The sequence below is a fragment of the Dendrobates tinctorius genome, unplaced genomic scaffold, assembly GCF_039654945.1.
Source record: "Dendrobates tinctorius isolate UK_male_01 unplaced genomic scaffold, ASM3965494v1 ptg000151l, whole genome shotgun sequence".
In the NCBI taxonomy this organism is placed as follows: domain Eukaryota; kingdom Metazoa; phylum Chordata; class Amphibia; order Anura; family Dendrobatidae; genus Dendrobates; species Dendrobates tinctorius.
Window position 1 is genome coordinate 2,120,253 of NW_027361818.1, and position 17,185 is coordinate 2,137,437.

General features: G+C 40.5%; 1 protein-coding gene and 1 non-coding gene across 2 annotated transcripts in view; one reads left to right on the forward strand and one right to left on the reverse strand.

The window, feature by feature from the left end:
• The window catches only part of GUCY2D (guanylate cyclase 2D, retinal), a 65,996-nt gene extending 57,000 nt beyond the window's left edge, over positions 1 to 8,996 (reverse strand). Inside the window, exons 1-6 of the mRNA XM_073546816.1 lie at positions 8,314 to 8,996; positions 6,438 to 6,736; positions 5,984 to 6,335; positions 4,708 to 4,792; positions 2,679 to 2,772; positions 2,475 to 2,606 (exon numbers count right to left, since the gene is read on the reverse strand). Coding sequence (XP_073402917.1) covers positions 2,475 to 2,606; positions 2,679 to 2,772; positions 4,708 to 4,792; positions 5,984 to 6,335; positions 6,438 to 6,736; positions 8,314 to 8,974 — 1,623 coding nt within the window. The 5' untranslated portion in view covers positions 8,975 to 8,996. The remainder of the gene's footprint in view (positions 1 to 2,474; positions 2,607 to 2,678; positions 2,773 to 4,707; positions 4,793 to 5,983; positions 6,336 to 6,437; positions 6,737 to 8,313) is intronic.
• Positions 8,997 to 15,891: 6,895 nt separating this feature from the next.
• On the forward strand, positions 15,892 to 15,973 carry TRNAS-AGA (transfer RNA serine (anticodon AGA)). Its single transcript has one exon. It is a non-coding gene; the product is annotated as a tRNA-Ser (tRNA).
• Positions 15,974 to 17,185: the final 1,212 nt, after the last annotated feature.

Sequence of the window (17,185 nt, forward strand, 5' to 3'; positions counted from 1 at the left end):
ATTTTACCATTTTCTTTAGCCATCACCAAAATAAACCATGCTCAACTCTTCAAACCCCGGATAGAAAAAGAAACACAAAATTGTAATGTAGCCAAAAAATCCCTCCTCATAGGGTGCTTTTACATTGTGTTTAAGGACACGTTTGGTGGGCCCATTGGGGCATACGTCCAAACACCACACAAAACTGGATTCGAATATATGTGTCAATGTGGTCATAGATTGGAACGGTGCTCGCCCCATTACAATCTATGACCTCATTGACATATATGACTGAATACCGTTTTGTGGTGTGTTAGGGCATATTTCCCGATGGAGCCACTGAGCATGCCCCTAAACGCAATGTGAAAGCACCCTTACCCTTCTTTTATCATCTATCTAGTTCTTATATTTTTGCTTTAGGTGTAGGTAACACCTAAAGCTAAGTCATCCAATGTAAGAACAGTTTAATTGGAGCCTTTCATGCAATTGGCATAGTCATGAAGAACACATTAGGTACAGTATGTTTCTACAACATTGAGAAACCTTAGGGATCCCAAAGATTTTCAGTAGAAATTACATTATAATTGGAAATAACATATTAGTAAGTAAAAGTAAACTACTACATGATTCCATTTTGCAATTTTTCTAATTTTTCTTTTTTTCCCATGTATTCGTTTATCTGTACCAAATTATTACATACAGTGGGTACAGAAAATATTCAGACCCCTTTAAATTTTCACTATTTGTTTCATTGCAGCCATTTGGTAAATTCAAAAAAGTTCACTTTTTTTGCATTAATATACACTCTGCACCGCATCTTGAATGAAAAAAACAGAAATGTAGAAATTTTTGCAAATTTACTACAAAAGAAAAACAGAAATATCACATGGTCATAAGTATTCAAACCTTTTGCTCAGTATTGAGTAGAAGCACCCATTTGAGCTATAACAGACATGAGTCTTCTTGGGAATTATGCAACAAGTTTTTCACACCTGGATTTGGGGATCCTCTGCCATTCTTCCTTGCAGATCTTCTCCAGCTTCACCAGGTTGGATGGTGAACGTTGGTGGACAGCCATTTTCAAGTCTCCCCAGAGATATTCAATTGGGTTTAGGTCAGGGCTCTGGCTGGGCCAGTCAAGAATGGTCACAGAGTTGTTCTGAAGCCACTCCTTTGTTACTTTAGCTGTGTGCTTAGGTTCATTATCATGTTGGAAGGTGAAGCTTTGGCCAAGTCTGAGGTCCAGAGCACTCTGGAAGAAGTGTTCATCTAGGATATCTCTGCACTTGGCCACAATCATGTTTCCTTCAATTGCAACCAGTCATCCTGTTCCTGTAGCTGAAAAACACCCCCATAGCAAGATTCTGACACCACCATGTTTCACTAGTGGGGTTGTATTGGGCAGGTGATGAGCAGTTCCTGGTTTTCTCCACACATACCGCTTAAAATTATCACCAAAAAGTTCTATCTTCATCTCATCAAACCAGTGAATCTTATTTCTCATAGTCTGGGAGTCCTTCATGTGTTTTTTAGCAAACTCTATGCGGGCTTTCATATGTCTGGCACTGAGGAGAGGCTTCCATCAGGCCACTCTGCCATAAAGGCCCGACTGCGGGAGGGCTGCAGTGATAGTTGCCTATATGGAACTTTCTCCCATCTCTCTACCGCATCTGTTTAGCTCAGGCACAATGATCTTGGGGTTCTTATCAAAACACCTCTACCACGATTGCTCAGTTTGGCTGGGCAGCCAGGTCTAGGAAGACTTCTGGTGGTACCAAACTTCTTCCATTTAAGTATTATGGAGGCCACTGTGCTCATAGGAACCTTGAGTACTGCAGAAATTCTTTTGTAACCTTGGCCAGGTCTGTGACTTGCCACAATACTGTCTTTGAGCTCCTTGGCCAGTTCCTTTGACCTCATGATTCTCATTTGGTCTGACATACACTGTGAGCTGTGAGGTCTTATATAGACAGGTGTGTTCTTTTACAAATCAAGTCCTATCAGTTTAATTAATCACATCTGTACTCGAGTGAAGGAGTAGAACCATCTCATGGAGGATCACAAGGAAATGGACAGCATGTGATTTAAATAAGAGTGTCAGAGCAAAGGGTCTGAATACTTGTGACCGTGTGATATTTCAGTTTTTCTTTGTTAATAAATTTGCAAAATTTTCTACATTTCTGTTTTTTTCAGTCAAGATGGGGTCCAGAATGTACATTCATGAGAAAAAAAAATTTTTTTTGAATTTACCAAATGGCTGCAATGAAACAAAGAGTGAAGAATTTAATGGGGGTCTTAATACTTTCCGTACCCACTGTATACAATTATCCAAATTCACCAACCTTTCTCTTGCCCTGCCATATTATGTAGAATTTGAGAACCACAAACTGAGGAATAATAGTTCAATAAGAAGTCTAAAAATCCAAATAGATCAATGAGACAAAATTATTACAGGGTGCTTTAATGTAGGTTGTTCCATGATGGCCAATGCTTACCTCATAGACTGCCACATTCGTTGTATAAGGAGTAGCTGCTGCCACACTTTTCCCAGATATGGAATGACGTGGGGTCCTTATTTCACTGACACTTTTTCCCAGTAAACTGGACCTGCTGTCATCCCCTAACTTCTGTGAAGAAATAGGAAGTCTAGATTAAGATGTACTTTCTTCTTCTTCCCACCCTGATTCACTAAGTTATACCTTTTTGCTCTGGGTGTAGATAAAAACCACATCATCCATGGTAAGAATAATTTTATTAGGACCTTTCATGAGCTTGGCATGCTGAATCCTTTTCCTGCATAGACAAAAAAATTTTTTGGGATCAGGGCTACACTGCAACATTTATCAAGACTCTACGGAAAAACCTTCAGGTTATCCCAACTCTGAAATTAGGCAACATTGAGGAGTGGTATCTCTATCTACTTAATGTCATTCCATCATGCACACAAATAGTGGTCGTCCACTTTTCAAAAGGTAAAAAGAGTGAATTTTACATTTGAATACTTGACACAACCATGCATGACATCTCCACCATATATATTTTTTACAGCTGATTCAGAAGACTTTTTTTATTACATCTAAGGGTACCGTTACACCTAGCGATGCACCAGCGATCCCGACTAGCGATATGACGCAGTCAGGATCGCTGGTGCATCGCTAGGTGGTTGCTAGTGAGCTGCCACTCAGGCAGATCTCACCAGCGACATCGCTGGGGACGGGGATCGCTACTTACCTGTCAGACGCGGCGATCCTGCGTCCTCCCGCCCGGCTCCATTCGTCACTCGTCGTCACAGCAGGAAGCGCCGCAGGAAGTGACTGACGAGGAATGGTCCAGCAGCTTCTCGCGCGATCAGCGATAACCAGCGGAGGAGCCGGTCGGAGGTAAGTATCACATGCAGCGATATCGCTAGCAATATCGCTGCAACGTCACAAAAATAGGTGACTTTACAGCGATATTGCTAGGGATATCGCAGTGTGTAACGGGGGCTTTAGTCTTTCCATTTAAGTTAAACTCAAGGGCGGAATCTAACCGATAGACCTCCCTCTATGATTTACTAATAGACTTTATGGTCAAGAGTTGTAACTATGATAAAACACCTGTAAATAGCCATTCAGTCCTAGTCATCCACAGTACTATATTAATAAGATATCTTATTAATATCTTTGCTGGTTCCTTAACCAGGTCAACATCAGGCCAATTCCTCCCATTCCTGACCAAGCATAGTTTGGATTTCTTCACACATTCTTATTTGGATATTGAAATGATTTTTGAACCTTTTTACTTGATACTAGAAACTTATTTTTTCTGTCACTGTCACTCTCTTTTTTGATTTTTGTTGTGGTTTTGAGGAGATAACAGTGGGAAAATAAAGAAAATAATTGTTTTTTACTTTATTCTTTTTTTTTTATTACCACTAAAATACATTTAAAAATGTCTTACAATTCCTATAACAAATATTTTTATATTTTCAGATACACCTCTTTTACAACAGGGTGGAGCCGGTATCGGTGATTTGGCAGAGGCTTTTTATTTATTTACTTTTCTGCTTTTTATTTCCTTCCTTCTTTATTTATTTTTAATTTATTTCACATATTGTGTCCCTCAAAAGGTCATAAAAGACCTTTTGGGGAGGGATTTCAATATGTAAATCTCTTTTTAACCTGATTTCTCCTGTAACTGGGGCTGGTATATTAGTCCCAGGGGTATCATAGAATGTTAGAGTTGGAAGGGACTTCCAGGGTCATTGTGTCCAACTGCCTGCTCAAGCCAGGGGGTTGGTAGTGTAAATGCAGCCTCCTAGCTACATAGGAGAACTGACTGGGATTCCTATAACCCAGCAGCAACTGCTTACTCCTCCCCATTTTAGAACATCACTGCAGGGTAGAATGAGGGCCAGATGGTTTAAAGTCCAAGGGCGGTCTGGAAGTTATTAATTTGGGGGCAATAACACTGATAAAGGTATTACCTCCTCTCACTGAATATTTTGAACATATAACATAAAATAAATACCCAGTTGGTCAAACTGCCAGTGAGTACAGGGGAAAAAGGCATCAAGTTGTATAATGAGACTTTGAAGCTTCTAATCCCAAAACATTACACAATCCTTCTACATCCCCAAGGTCTTTACCATGAACACAAGTCACATAAAATTAATTGACCCTGAAAATATTAAAGTTTGCTAATATTGCAAAACCAAAAAAATAAGCAGAGGTATGAAGGTATTCTTACCTAATATAGCAAGCAAGTGAAGCTCCTACAAGCACGAAACACGTGATAAGTAGGAACATCAGCAGAACAAATGTAGGATCCACACCTGTAAATAAAAGGACAAATGAACCCTAAGAGAACTATTCACTGAAGCAATATTGGGGTAACCCAATCTGTAGCGAAAAGGCAGAGGAAACCTCAGCTCATTATGTGAATAATCAGTTGAATCTTTTCCTTGTTTGTTGGTCAAAAGTCCTGCTTGACAAAAGTCATTTGAGAATTTATGATTTAATAAAAAGTAAATGTTGCACTGTATAGTCCTACAGGCCCACCACAGAACCAGAGTAATCATTTGGCCACTTTGTGTGGGCCCCAATCAAATGCGTGCAAAACTTTGTGTCTGACGCCTTAACTATATGTGAGCAGCCATACCGACAAGTTGGGGGAAACAGTTTAGAACCTACCAAATATTAATGGCTCATAGACTAAGAGAATGGGGTTTCATGATCCTTTTTGCACTCAAGTGTTGGCGTTCAGTGCCTGTGGATCTCTCTTGGGCAGCTTACGGGGGATGTGAAATGCTAGGCAGTAAGCATAAAATAATATCTATTTTATATGTGAATACCTGACCTTTTCCTCATGAAGATACATTCACACCATTTTTTAAGAGGAGCTGGAAGGGGACTTTACCAGAAATACAGAAAGAAGTTGCTTCCTTCTGATTTTAACAGTTAATGTTCAAAATAACGTGCACTGTGTGCACAATAGGAGCTCTTTCTTCTTTCAAATCATATTCAACTTATTTAAAGTCTATCTGAAACGACTTTTGATGTGGATTACGGAGCATAGTCGATTTCAAAATTCTTGCCTAAAAGGAGGTGGGAGTCCCGTAAGCAGAATTTCCATCTATCAGACATTTATTATGTTTTTTCAATATGCCAAAATCGTGGCTCTTATGATTGGTCCAGTATGACAATGCAGCTGTTGGATTTATAAAATGTTGTGCACCCCTGCTCCAAAATAGTACACAACTACCATAATTACATATATTCCAGCAGAAGTCCCATTTGGAGCTCACTTTGGAGATCCCATTAGAGCTAACTTTTGAGAACACCAGTTACCACTAGGATCTATTCCTTATTAATTATTATATATAACCTAGACGTGTAACTATAGGGAGTGTAGAGTTGGCAGTCTTACCAAGGCCCCGATGCCTAAGGACACCAAACTGATAAGAAGAAACTATTTTTATGAGCATAGAAGATAAACATAAATAAAATGTAACACAAGGTCATACCTCCAATGCAAATTGAGCTACGATCAAACCAACAATCAGAGTCAGTGCCTGGATGATGATTGTATGGAAATTTAATTTTCTTAATGAAATGTAGGTCTCCTGTGACTGGATTAATATTGTATACAGGAGAAAGTATTCTGCTCTCTCCATCTGTATCCAAAATGACATATGGTGTCTGTGAGTCCCCATCTTCATCCAAGTTTAGTGGGTAACCAAAACCTTCCACTTGTAAATTTCCAACATGCCTTTCAATGGATGATGCTGTCACTTTCTGTCCTGCTCGATAAGTTCTTTCAATTAATCTGGCCATAAGGTAAACAGAGTTGTAGATGGTTGCAAAAAGTGGTGACACCTGAAAGGTGGGCAAACAAAACATAAAGGTAAATTAAAATGGGATAGCAGGGTTAAATCAAAGAAACTACTATTGAATGAGTGAGAAGCAAATATTAATTACCTCCATGGGATCGATATCTTGTGGAATATCATCATTGGCCTTCGCATCTTGAAAAGTATTGTAAAAGTTGCCATTTTCAGAGGTAATGGTGACTGTGAGGACAGCATCATATGCACGTCGTAGATTAGAATTGTTGGTGAAGACAGGGAAAGGACGGTCATATGGAAGACTGTACAAAAGGGTGTCATAGGGAATAAAAACTGTTGAACCATCTGTCATGCGAAGTTCATTAGCTATTTCTAGAATATGACGTTGCTCTTCTCCACCAATCAAGACGGAGTGCATGCACATGACCACCACTACGGAAGATAAAAGAGATTATGCTACTATTTTTTATATATTGACTTGTATAATTTTTTTAAGGTTTCACAAGGGTATTCTCCAATTTTTTGCTGATCTTTTAAAGCAGCTGGACACTAACTATAATAAACCTAAACTATATAAAAAATGTGGCTTGGACTGGTGCGAATATATTAAAAGTGGTGTAGTAAATAAAAAAAGGATGGAGAAGCAAATAAAAAGGAGTATACATATGCATGTATGTTAATACAGTACAGACTACATGTTGAATATGAGCTTCTAGAAACAGATATTGTAAAAATGATTGAGGATTCAAAGGTGGTCAACTAAATTGGTAAATATGATGGAGAAGCAAGAAAAAATAAAATTAGGTTTTCTCAGCTTGGAAAAAAGATACCTTAGAGGTGTGGACAATACAAATAATTGGCACACATATAATTTGTTCCTACTAAAGACTTTACAATAGAATTGTGGGACATTCAATATGTATCAATATGTATAGAGGAAAGGAATTAAATAAATCTACCATATTTTTCAGATTATAAGATGCTCTGGATTATAAGACGCACCCTAAATTTTTGAGGAGAAAAATAGGAAAAAAAATTTTTGGAAATAAAATGGTGGTGCTTCATATAATCCATGGGTCTTATTGCTTACCAGGGTGGTGTCTCCAGTGAAGCGGGGTCCCAGGGTCGCTGCTGGAGGAGACAGGAGTGGGGTGATACTGTAGGCCACAGGCTGGGATGAGGAGGTGTACAATGTGCAGTGCGTGCTATTGGTGTCCAGTGCTGCAGGGGGGTGGCAGTGCTGCAGGGGTCTCCGGTGCTGCTGTGGGGGGCTCTGCTGACATTTTGTGAAAGGCCAGAGCCCCCCTTCAGCTCCGTGGTTTCCTGTGCTGTGGACTCTGGGAAAATGGCCGCCAGGGGCGGCGCATGCGCAGATGGAGATCTAGGCATCAAGATCTCAGGAGATGAGATTTCAGCATCCCAAGATCTTGATGCCGAGATCTCCATCTGCGCGTGCAACACCCCCCAGCAGACGTTTTCCCAGAGTCCACCGCACAGGAAACCACAGAACTGTGGGGGGCTCTGGCCTTTCACAAAATATTGGCAGAGCCCCCAGCAGCAATGCCGGACACCCCAGCAGCAACGCAGAACACCCCAGCAGCGCCAGACACCCCAGCAGCACTGCTGGGCACCCCCTCATCCCAGCCTGCAGCAATGGTACTGTTAAGCTACATATGCATTAAAAGACACGCCCCCATTTCCCCCAAATTTGGAGAAAAAAGAGTGCGTCTTTGTATCAATATGTATAGAGGAAAGGATTTAAATAAATCTATATAGGAGAGGGTTGTTTACTGTTCAAGAAGTCAAACTAAAGAATATCCTACCCCAAGAGGTAGTATTGAGAGATAATATGTTAGCATTCAAAAAAGGACTAAATTCTGGTCTCAAAACAAATGGTTTAAAGTGTTATAGTAAATCTAATGATGAACATTCTAAAGCTGGCAAAGAACGGTTAAACTTGAAGATTGCTTCTTTTTTCAACTTATTACATATATAAAACCACAACTCACCTTTTACTCTTTTCCGTCTTTTAATCCTCTTTAATGCTTCCCTTGCCCCAATTGCCCCCTCTTCCATGGTAACAACTGGTCCAACAGGAAGGCCCCAGTTGCGGAGAGCATCAGCTAATTCCCTACCAGCATCAATCCAATGTTCTTGTGGGGCCATCACCACAGCTACTCCAGCCCAGTGAAAAAAACTTAACACAGCATAAATTATGTGAACTGGATGTGGAAGGGGGCTCAGAACTCCAAGGCAAGACCAAGATAACATTGGTTTGTTCCAACCTTTTGCAAGGAGGCTCGCAGCAGAACAGTAGGCAGGGTTGGCTGGTCCAACAAAAGCAGCCACTGAATGTTCCATAAGAGCAAAGGCTGCTAATGCACGAGGTGCAGAACATCCTTGGGTCAATAACACATGGTCAAACCAAATACCAGACACAAGTCTATGGTCTGAGTGTAAGTCAGAGATTGCTAGACGAGCTGCAACATCAGGAAGAGCCTTTGCAATCAGTGGGTCACATGTCCAAGGACCCGCTAAACCAATTCGAAAGGTGGCTGCTAAAATTGGGTTTGGTAAGATGATCAAAATTAACAAATATAAGACAGTTGAAGAAGATAAGGTCCACCTTGGGTGGTTTGACAGGAAAAGTAGAGATCTTAGATGAGGCATGATGTCAGCACAATCTCAAAGATGATTGGGAGTCATCGTAAAAAGTTGACACGTAGATTCTTTACTATTGGATTCATGATTTGACAGACGAGAGATCAAAGAGGAAGAGTCAAGAAGAATCAAAGAAAAGAAATAAAAATAAGAAGTTTTAGTACATTATAGTAGAAATCTTCAAGGATTAGTAGTTATGGCCCTAGAGAAGACTGCATGATGCTTAGATCCTGGGATTTTCCTTACAAAGGCCATTGAGAGGTCAAACGGGATTTGGACAACCTTATCATTGTCACATCTGTTTTGTAACACAGCACGATTTATCTTGGCTTACTTTTATACATTTCTTGAATTTAAGAGTAATGAATATAGAATCCTTACTAGACACATAAGGACCAGTAAAAAAAAACAACCTTTTTATTACTACAAAATATTCTGGTAATATGAAATACAGTGATAACTCTCCAAAAATAGTCAACATTTTGTCCAGACAAGTTTAGATACTGGCTTTTTTTTACGAAGACAACTCTTCTCAAAGACCAAATTCCAGTGCAATTTTGGGTAGCAATCTCATAAAAGATTTCACTATACATAATCTTGATCTGTTAATTCCTTTTGTCATAAACAGTGGAATCATAGCTATTTATTAAGAATCTTTATACAAACAAACTTCAATTCTACCAAATATCTCCACAACATTTTCTAGATTCGGAATTGCAAATTTTAGAAATAAGCACTAACCTGGACATCCTGAATTTTGATTGAAAAATTTGGCGTCTTAATTGAGTAGTTTGAAAGCTTGATTCCTAGAGATTCACAGATCTGTGCAGCGACAAGAAGATGGAGAGAGCCAGAAAGACACCTAATCCTGATCTTTAATCTGCTTTTTTTCCCTTACCCTATCTTCTACTTATCGGACAGTTCTTTTTCTTCTCTCTCCTCCTCCTAATCTCTCCTCATTCTCTATCTGCTGTCACATTCTCTTGTAATTTTTCTCAGTTATTTGATTATTTGCCATCGTTTAGACTTTAATATGACCTCGTCATATTCTGACATCTTGCAGTGTGGCTTTCTGATATTGGTTCCGAATGTTAATCCAAAAATTGAGACATTTGTTGGTGCAAAAATTGCCTTTTCTCAATCATTCATGGATATTTTCCAACCAACTACTGGTCTAATATCGGAGAGACACATATTCTTCCTTTTTCTTCATAGTTGAATGTCAGGGCTCTTTCTCCACCTGTCACACTAACCCCCTCTGTAGCGATTCTCTCAGAACTCATTAAGCTGATTAGCCAAAGCACTGTGGAAGGGGGGTAAAGATTAGGTCACCTCTTACTGTGTGTTAGAATAGCATCCGCCCTCGGAGGTCTGTAGCTTTTTATTATACAGAGGAGGAGTGAGAGATAGTTGTGTACTTTATACAATAGGTCGATATATTTTAGAGAGGAGAGAAGCTTATACCACGAGAAGTTGAATGAGTGACAGTGTGACCATACAAATCTTTTATCCACATACAGCCCAATTGTTGGGTTTATTGCTTCTTATATAAGCATTGTAATAAGTAATCCATCCACAAGATCTTATATATCAACTGTCCATGTGTCATAGCTGTAGGCAGTGAGGAGATAGCGATCTCACCCTCCTCAAGGATGCCCGAGGTCTTCACTGCTGCATAAGGAGATACCAGAATCTATATATTTCACAAGATTGATAGAGTCACCATTACAGATTCTGCATCGGAGCTTCTGTAAGAGAGGCTGACACTGAGACATAGACGGAAGTTATTGGTAAAGGGCTGTAGTAAAAAGTGCAACTTAGTTTCCAACTTGGTACCCCCTAATATAAATAAACCAAGTTGTATAGGCAGAAAAACATGTATTATCCTCCAAACCCGGTTAATCTTTACATTTGTACCAGTGTGGTTAAGGTAATAGATTAGAAATTAATTTGTGTCCTCTTGCGTTGCTTAAAATTTTCAAAAACTTCCCATACTATATCACATTTATTAATAATCCATGATAGCTAGTTTGAATGCTTTTACTGTTCATTTCTCTACTTTCATCAGTTTTGTAAGAACTTTTCAAACTATGTTAGGTAAACAATTATTTAGGTACTGAATGTTTTGGCCTTTGAAGTCGAGTAATGTACGTATTGTTTTTACCTTTTTCAGATTTCAATTGTTTGAAAAAAAAACACTTAATAACCAGTTCATTCTTGAACATCTCATAGTTTTGAGATTTTTCATTACATATAAAGACATGGATGTGAAGGACCAAGAGAAGACCATAGACCAGTGTTTCTCAACTACAGTCCTCAAGACCCACCAACAGGTCATGTTTTCAGGATTTCCTTAGTATTGCATAGGTAATGGAATAAGTGCTTGAGTAGGTAATGAAATTATCACTTGTGCAATACTAAAGATATCCTGAAAACTTGACCTGTTGGTAACTCTTGAGGACTGAAGTTTAAAAACACTGCCATAGACAATTGTGGTGTGCAATCTCAAAAAAGTTCAGATTTTCTCATTTCAAGCAATCTCTTAGGGTACTGTCACACTTAGCGATGTACCAGCTATCCCAACCAGCGATATGACGTGGTCAGGATCGCTGGTACATCGCTAAGTGGTCGATAGTGAACTGCCACACAGGCAGATCTCACCAGCGACATCGCTGGGGATGGGGGTCGCTACTTACCTGTCACACTAGGCGATCCTGCGTCCTCCCGCCCGGCTCCACGCTCGTCGCTCGTCTCTCCACAGGAAGCGCTGCAGGAAGCTGACAACAAGAAACAGTCCAGCCTGTTCTCGCCAGATCAGCGATAACCAGCGGGGGAGCGGGTCATAGGTAAGTATCACACACAGCGATATCACTAGCAATATTGCTATAACGTCACAAGTTATAGCGATATTGCTAGCGATATCGCTTAGTGTGACAGGCCCTTTAGATTAGGTCAGTGTAGGATTCTAGTATAGGGTTGGTTACATGATTACTTGGAGACACTTCCAACAACATGAATAAATTATGACTGGAAATTCTGGAGATTCCTTCTAACAAGATTACTACCAGTTTTCTATAAAAGTTGCTAGTATTGTGGTTAGTATTCAAACCATTTTGTCATGAATAAGAGAGGGCTCCAATTCCCTGAGAAGGTATTAAATTGTCACGTCACTGGTGTGTTAGATGCAACAGACAGTCACTCTGCATCTGGCTGCCGAAGGTCTCTGTGTTTGGCATTGCAGATGGCCTCTTAATCCTTCTGACTTTTGGACCCAGTGGCAACCTCTCTCCAGCTCTAATTTACACACCTGGACCTGGGTATTTATAGACTCTCAGTCTGCTTCAGGGAGTCACCGGTGATATTCACATTTGTTAAGGCTTGGAGCTATAGCAGTCAGCTTACTTCCTCTCTGGTGCTCTTGGAGGATGTTTGATGTCACCTCTCTGAGTCTGCTCAAGTCAATTTTCTTCCCCCTTGTTTGTCTCCCTTTTTGCCTTTAGTATACAGTGGGGACTGACTAGTGCTCATCCTCCCCTTCCCTATTCAGGACCTAGCCCTAGGGGATATACTGGGCATAGGTTTCCTGCTAGGCAATTGGTGTGGAACCAATATAGGGATGGTAGAGTAGGCAGGATGCTATCAGATCTGCCTATGGCTCTCCACTACCCCATTCCCAAGCGTTTCAACTTCCTTCCCCTCATCCCTTCATGTTGCACTTTGTCTTCCCACACTGTGCGTGACATTATCACCAGCTGAGCATATGTAGAACAAAAAAAACTGACATGTGATTTTAATTGTCTGTTTCTTTTTCCCCTTGGGCATATTTTTTCTTTTCTCCCTTGGTTATGGATCCTGTTGCAAGGCTGGCAGAGCAGCTACACTATCTGTCTCTGGAGGTGAATGACCTCCGCTATGAGGTATGAGCAGCAACAGCGGCTGCAGGTCACTATGTTGGGATCTCTGCAGGTAGACTGTTCCAGCTGGAACCCAAGCTTGCCCTCCTGGACAGGTTTTAAGGAGGTATGGACAAGTTTTTTTGTGTTCAAGGATGCGTGCAAACTGTATTTTAAACTTTGTAATTACTCTTCCAGAAATGAGGAGCAAAGGAGTTGGAATTCTGATCTCTCTGCTGCAAGGAGATCCTCAATCCTGGGCTTTCCCTTTGCCGCAGGAATTGGTTTGTTTTCAGTCTGTGGAGGGATTTTTTGGGGCTCTAGCTTTTATCTATTATGACCCTGACCAAGTCTCCTTGGCAGAGTCCAGGTTGTGCTGGCTTAATCAAGGGAATCAGTGAGTGGAGATGTATAGTGCTGAATTCCGCAGATGAGCAACTGATACAAAATGGAATGACCCGGCTCTCAGAAGCCAATTTTTTCAGAGCCTTACTAAAAGGTTGAAAGATGCTTAGTCAGTTTACGAAACCCCTGATTCCTTGGAGGCTGCTATGTCGTAGGCTATACGTGTTGATAAACACCTTCGGGATAGGTGGGTAAGATCACCTTCTTCAGAACCTCCTTTTTGGGGTATTGTCCTTTTGCCAGGGGTGCAGTCTGGCAGGGAACCAGCTCAGGGGAGGATGCAAGAATCAATGCAGTTAGGAAGTGCCTCTGTAATGTACATTTCCCCAGAGATTTGCAAAAAGAAGGGAGTGTGTTTTTTGTGGGAAAAAAGGAACATTTTATTGGGGCCTGTCTTTTGATGACTAAGCAAAAGGAGACTCGTTTAACCCTTGGTAGTCTGGAGTTGAATAAGCAAGGGGTGCATTTATTATCAACCTGCAGTTCTTGGTTTGTCCTGACAGCAGAGGTGGTGCTGGAGAGCAAAACCAAGGAGATTTCTGTGTTTGTTGATAGTTGAGCTGGAGTTCATGCTCAGTTTGTAGAACCCATGGGCTTGCTTACTTTACTTTAGCTAAACCCATTCCGATCTTCGCCAGCAACTCCTGGACCGTCTTCTCTCCCCAATTGTATTGGTTCTTCCCTGATTGGCAAAACATAATCCATTGGTGACCAGGGAGATCATTGCGTGGGGACATTACTGTCATGAGAATTGTTTAAATATTTCTCTTTCTACGGTCTCTAAAGTAACCTTACCTGCATTTTTGTCAGGTTTTGAGGATGTTTTTTTCTGAGAGGGGATGACAGGATTTGCCTCTACATCATGCATATGACTGTCCCATTAACCTGACCCCAAGATCTAAACTTCCAAAGTCCAGACTGTATAATCTTTCTGGCCCTAAGAGACAAGCCACGAAGGATTGCATTGCGGAGAGTCTGGAAAAGGGACATATCCGACCCTTATCTTTGCCCGTGGTGGCAGGGTTCTTCTTTGTGAAGAAAAAAATGGCAGTCTACATTCCTGTTTAGATTTCCAGGGATTTAATCAGATAACCATCCGAGATCCATAACCTCTTCCTTTGATTCTTGATCTTTTTAGCCATGTTCTGAGAGCTAAGGTCTTTTCCAAGTTGGATTTAAGGGGGGCCTATAACCTGCTTAGAATCAGAGAAGCTTATGAATTGAAAATTGCGTTCAATACCCTTGAGGGTCATTTCGAGTCTGGTCATGCCTTTCAGTCTGACTAATGCATCTGCAGTACTCCAACATTTCATTAATTATATATTCCATCATTTGGTGGGCAGGTTTGTGGTTATATCTGGATGATATTGAGGTTTACTCACCAGATTTTGAGACACATCAAGAGCATGTTAAGCAGGTACTGCAAATATCAAGAGATTGCAAACTACTGTATATGCCAAACTAGAAAAATGTTTTTTTGCCATCCAGGAAATGCAGTTTTTGGGGTACCTGTTGTCATCCTTGGGTTTTTGGATGGATGCGGAGAAGGTCCGTGCTGTCCTTGATTGGGACAGTCCTGAGAACCTGAAGGCTCTACAGCGTTTTCTGGGCTTTGCTAATTGTTACCGAAAATTCATCCAAAATTATTCAGTAATTGTGCAATCCCTTACTGACATGACAAGGAAGGGGACTGATTTTTCGAAATGGTTGGATTCCACCCTGCAGGTTTTTTCCTCCACAAAGAGCTGTTTCACCATGGCTCCTATACTCAGTCAAACTGATGTTTCCTAACCCTTTGTTGTGTAGGTTGATGTGTCGGAGGTGCGTGTTGGGGCCGTGTTGTCTCAGGGTCCGTCCCCTGGTAAATGGCGTCCATGCGCTTTCTTTTCTAAGAAATTGTCTTCAGTTGAAATTATTACATGGGTAATAGGGAACTTTTGGCGATTAAATTGGCATTTTAAGAATGGCGACATTGGTTGGAGAGGCTTTTCATCCCATTACTGTTACTACTGAGCATAAGAACCTCTCATATTTTCAATCGGCTAAATGTCTTAACCCTAGGCAAGCTAGATGGTCCCTGTTTTTTACTAGGTTCAAATTTGTTGTCACTTTCCCTCCAGGGGTCAAAAATGTCAAGGCTGAGGCTTTCTCCTGGAGCTTCCCTGCACACTGGTGGCTCAACAGGTAGGGGAAAATTTGGTACACAAAATTTGCTTGTTTTCTTTTTTGGGAGGAGAGCTTTGTCAGTTTTCCAAAGCCTCTGTGCTACCAGTAATGTTGAAACCACTTTGTTTGATGTGATTGATATAATTGAGATCTTTTCTTGAGGGTTGAATTGAAGCTTTTGTTGGTACTATTTTGGGGTACATAACATTTTGGATCACTTTTAAGGCTAAGTTCACATCTATTCTTTGCTCTTTGCATTAATTAAAACTAATATACCTAGTCTTAAAACTTCCAAAAAAATCATTAAACTATAACTATGTTTTGAGACATAAACATAAGAGAAACAGTTGGTTATAGCTTAGAATAGATGGTATAAAACCTTCCTCTACCAAAGCGTCATAGAAAACTAGTGGTTTATGTCATTATGGGTTATATAACTGCCACAGCACAATTCACAAACATGTAGTCGTGGCCGAGTGGTTAAGGCGATGGACTAGAAATCCATTGGGGTCTCCCCGCGCAGGTTCGAATCCTGCCGACTACGCTCTTAAAAGTCTTCTTTTAAATCAGCTCACAGTTTAGTTTTTACATATCTTATACAATATCATTGAAAATGTTTAAAAAATTTACATTTAAGCTTTTCTTTCGGCATCTAAGTCTAGCCTATATTATGAACATAGGAAAAAAGTGTAAAATACCTGAAGTTCTAGAATACAACATGCCCCCTGACAAGAATTTATGAGGGTTTTGGGTTATGTCCCTATGGAGGATAATAGTACAATTACCCTGAGAAGATCAACCTTAGGCTAAGTACACACAAAAAAAACAAAAATCCAAAGGTATAAGCTGCGATATATATTGGTGTGCATGCAGCATGTAACTGCATGTTCACACTGACCATTGAACAGAAAAAAACAAGGTCAGGAACCTAATGATTGAATACCCTGCAGTAGATAAATATATACTAAATAATATACAGTACTTAGTTAACATGCTTTTTGATAAAAAAAAAATGTGAAAGCCATCCCGCCTTGTCACGGTGACCGTAATTGGGAAAGTCACAATTATGGTCGCCGTGATGAGGTGAGATGGCTTTTGCATTTTTGTGTCTAGACAGATTTTTGTCTCAAGATTTCAGTAAGAAAACCATAAAAAATGGATACCATAGGGCCAAATTTACAGCTCGGTCCAAACTGCTCACAAACACTGAAAAAAATGCTGGATGATTACACAGTAAGGCCGGTGACACATTAACCGACGCAAAATACGGTATGTAGTTTACATGCGTAATACGGATGAATGACCCCTAAATAGTGCTACGTAGGTCATCCGTAAGCAAGGTGTGGTCGCGTATTTTGCGCATGTGAGCATCCGTATGTAATCCGTATGGCATCCGTATGCAATCCATATGGCGAGATTTTCTCGTAGCCTTGCAAAATGGACATTTAACGGTTTTGAGGCCTGCAAACTATTTAAATCATTAGCCTGCACCCTATTTATTGCCTCAGGAACAGGTGGCAGCCTCCATTCTATCCATTTGTGACCTTGCCTTGACTAGGTGTGTTGCTGTTGTATGTGCAACATGGCAGACAGTCTGAGTTTCAACACAACTGAGCAGGTTCTCTTCAACTGGCTTTTGTCACGCCGCTTTGGCCAACCATACCCAGTGATAGTGGATCCGCAGAGGAGGAGACGCATGTGGGTCCATCCACTTTTGAGGCAACGACTCACAAGAGGTCATTTTCACCGCCTCTAT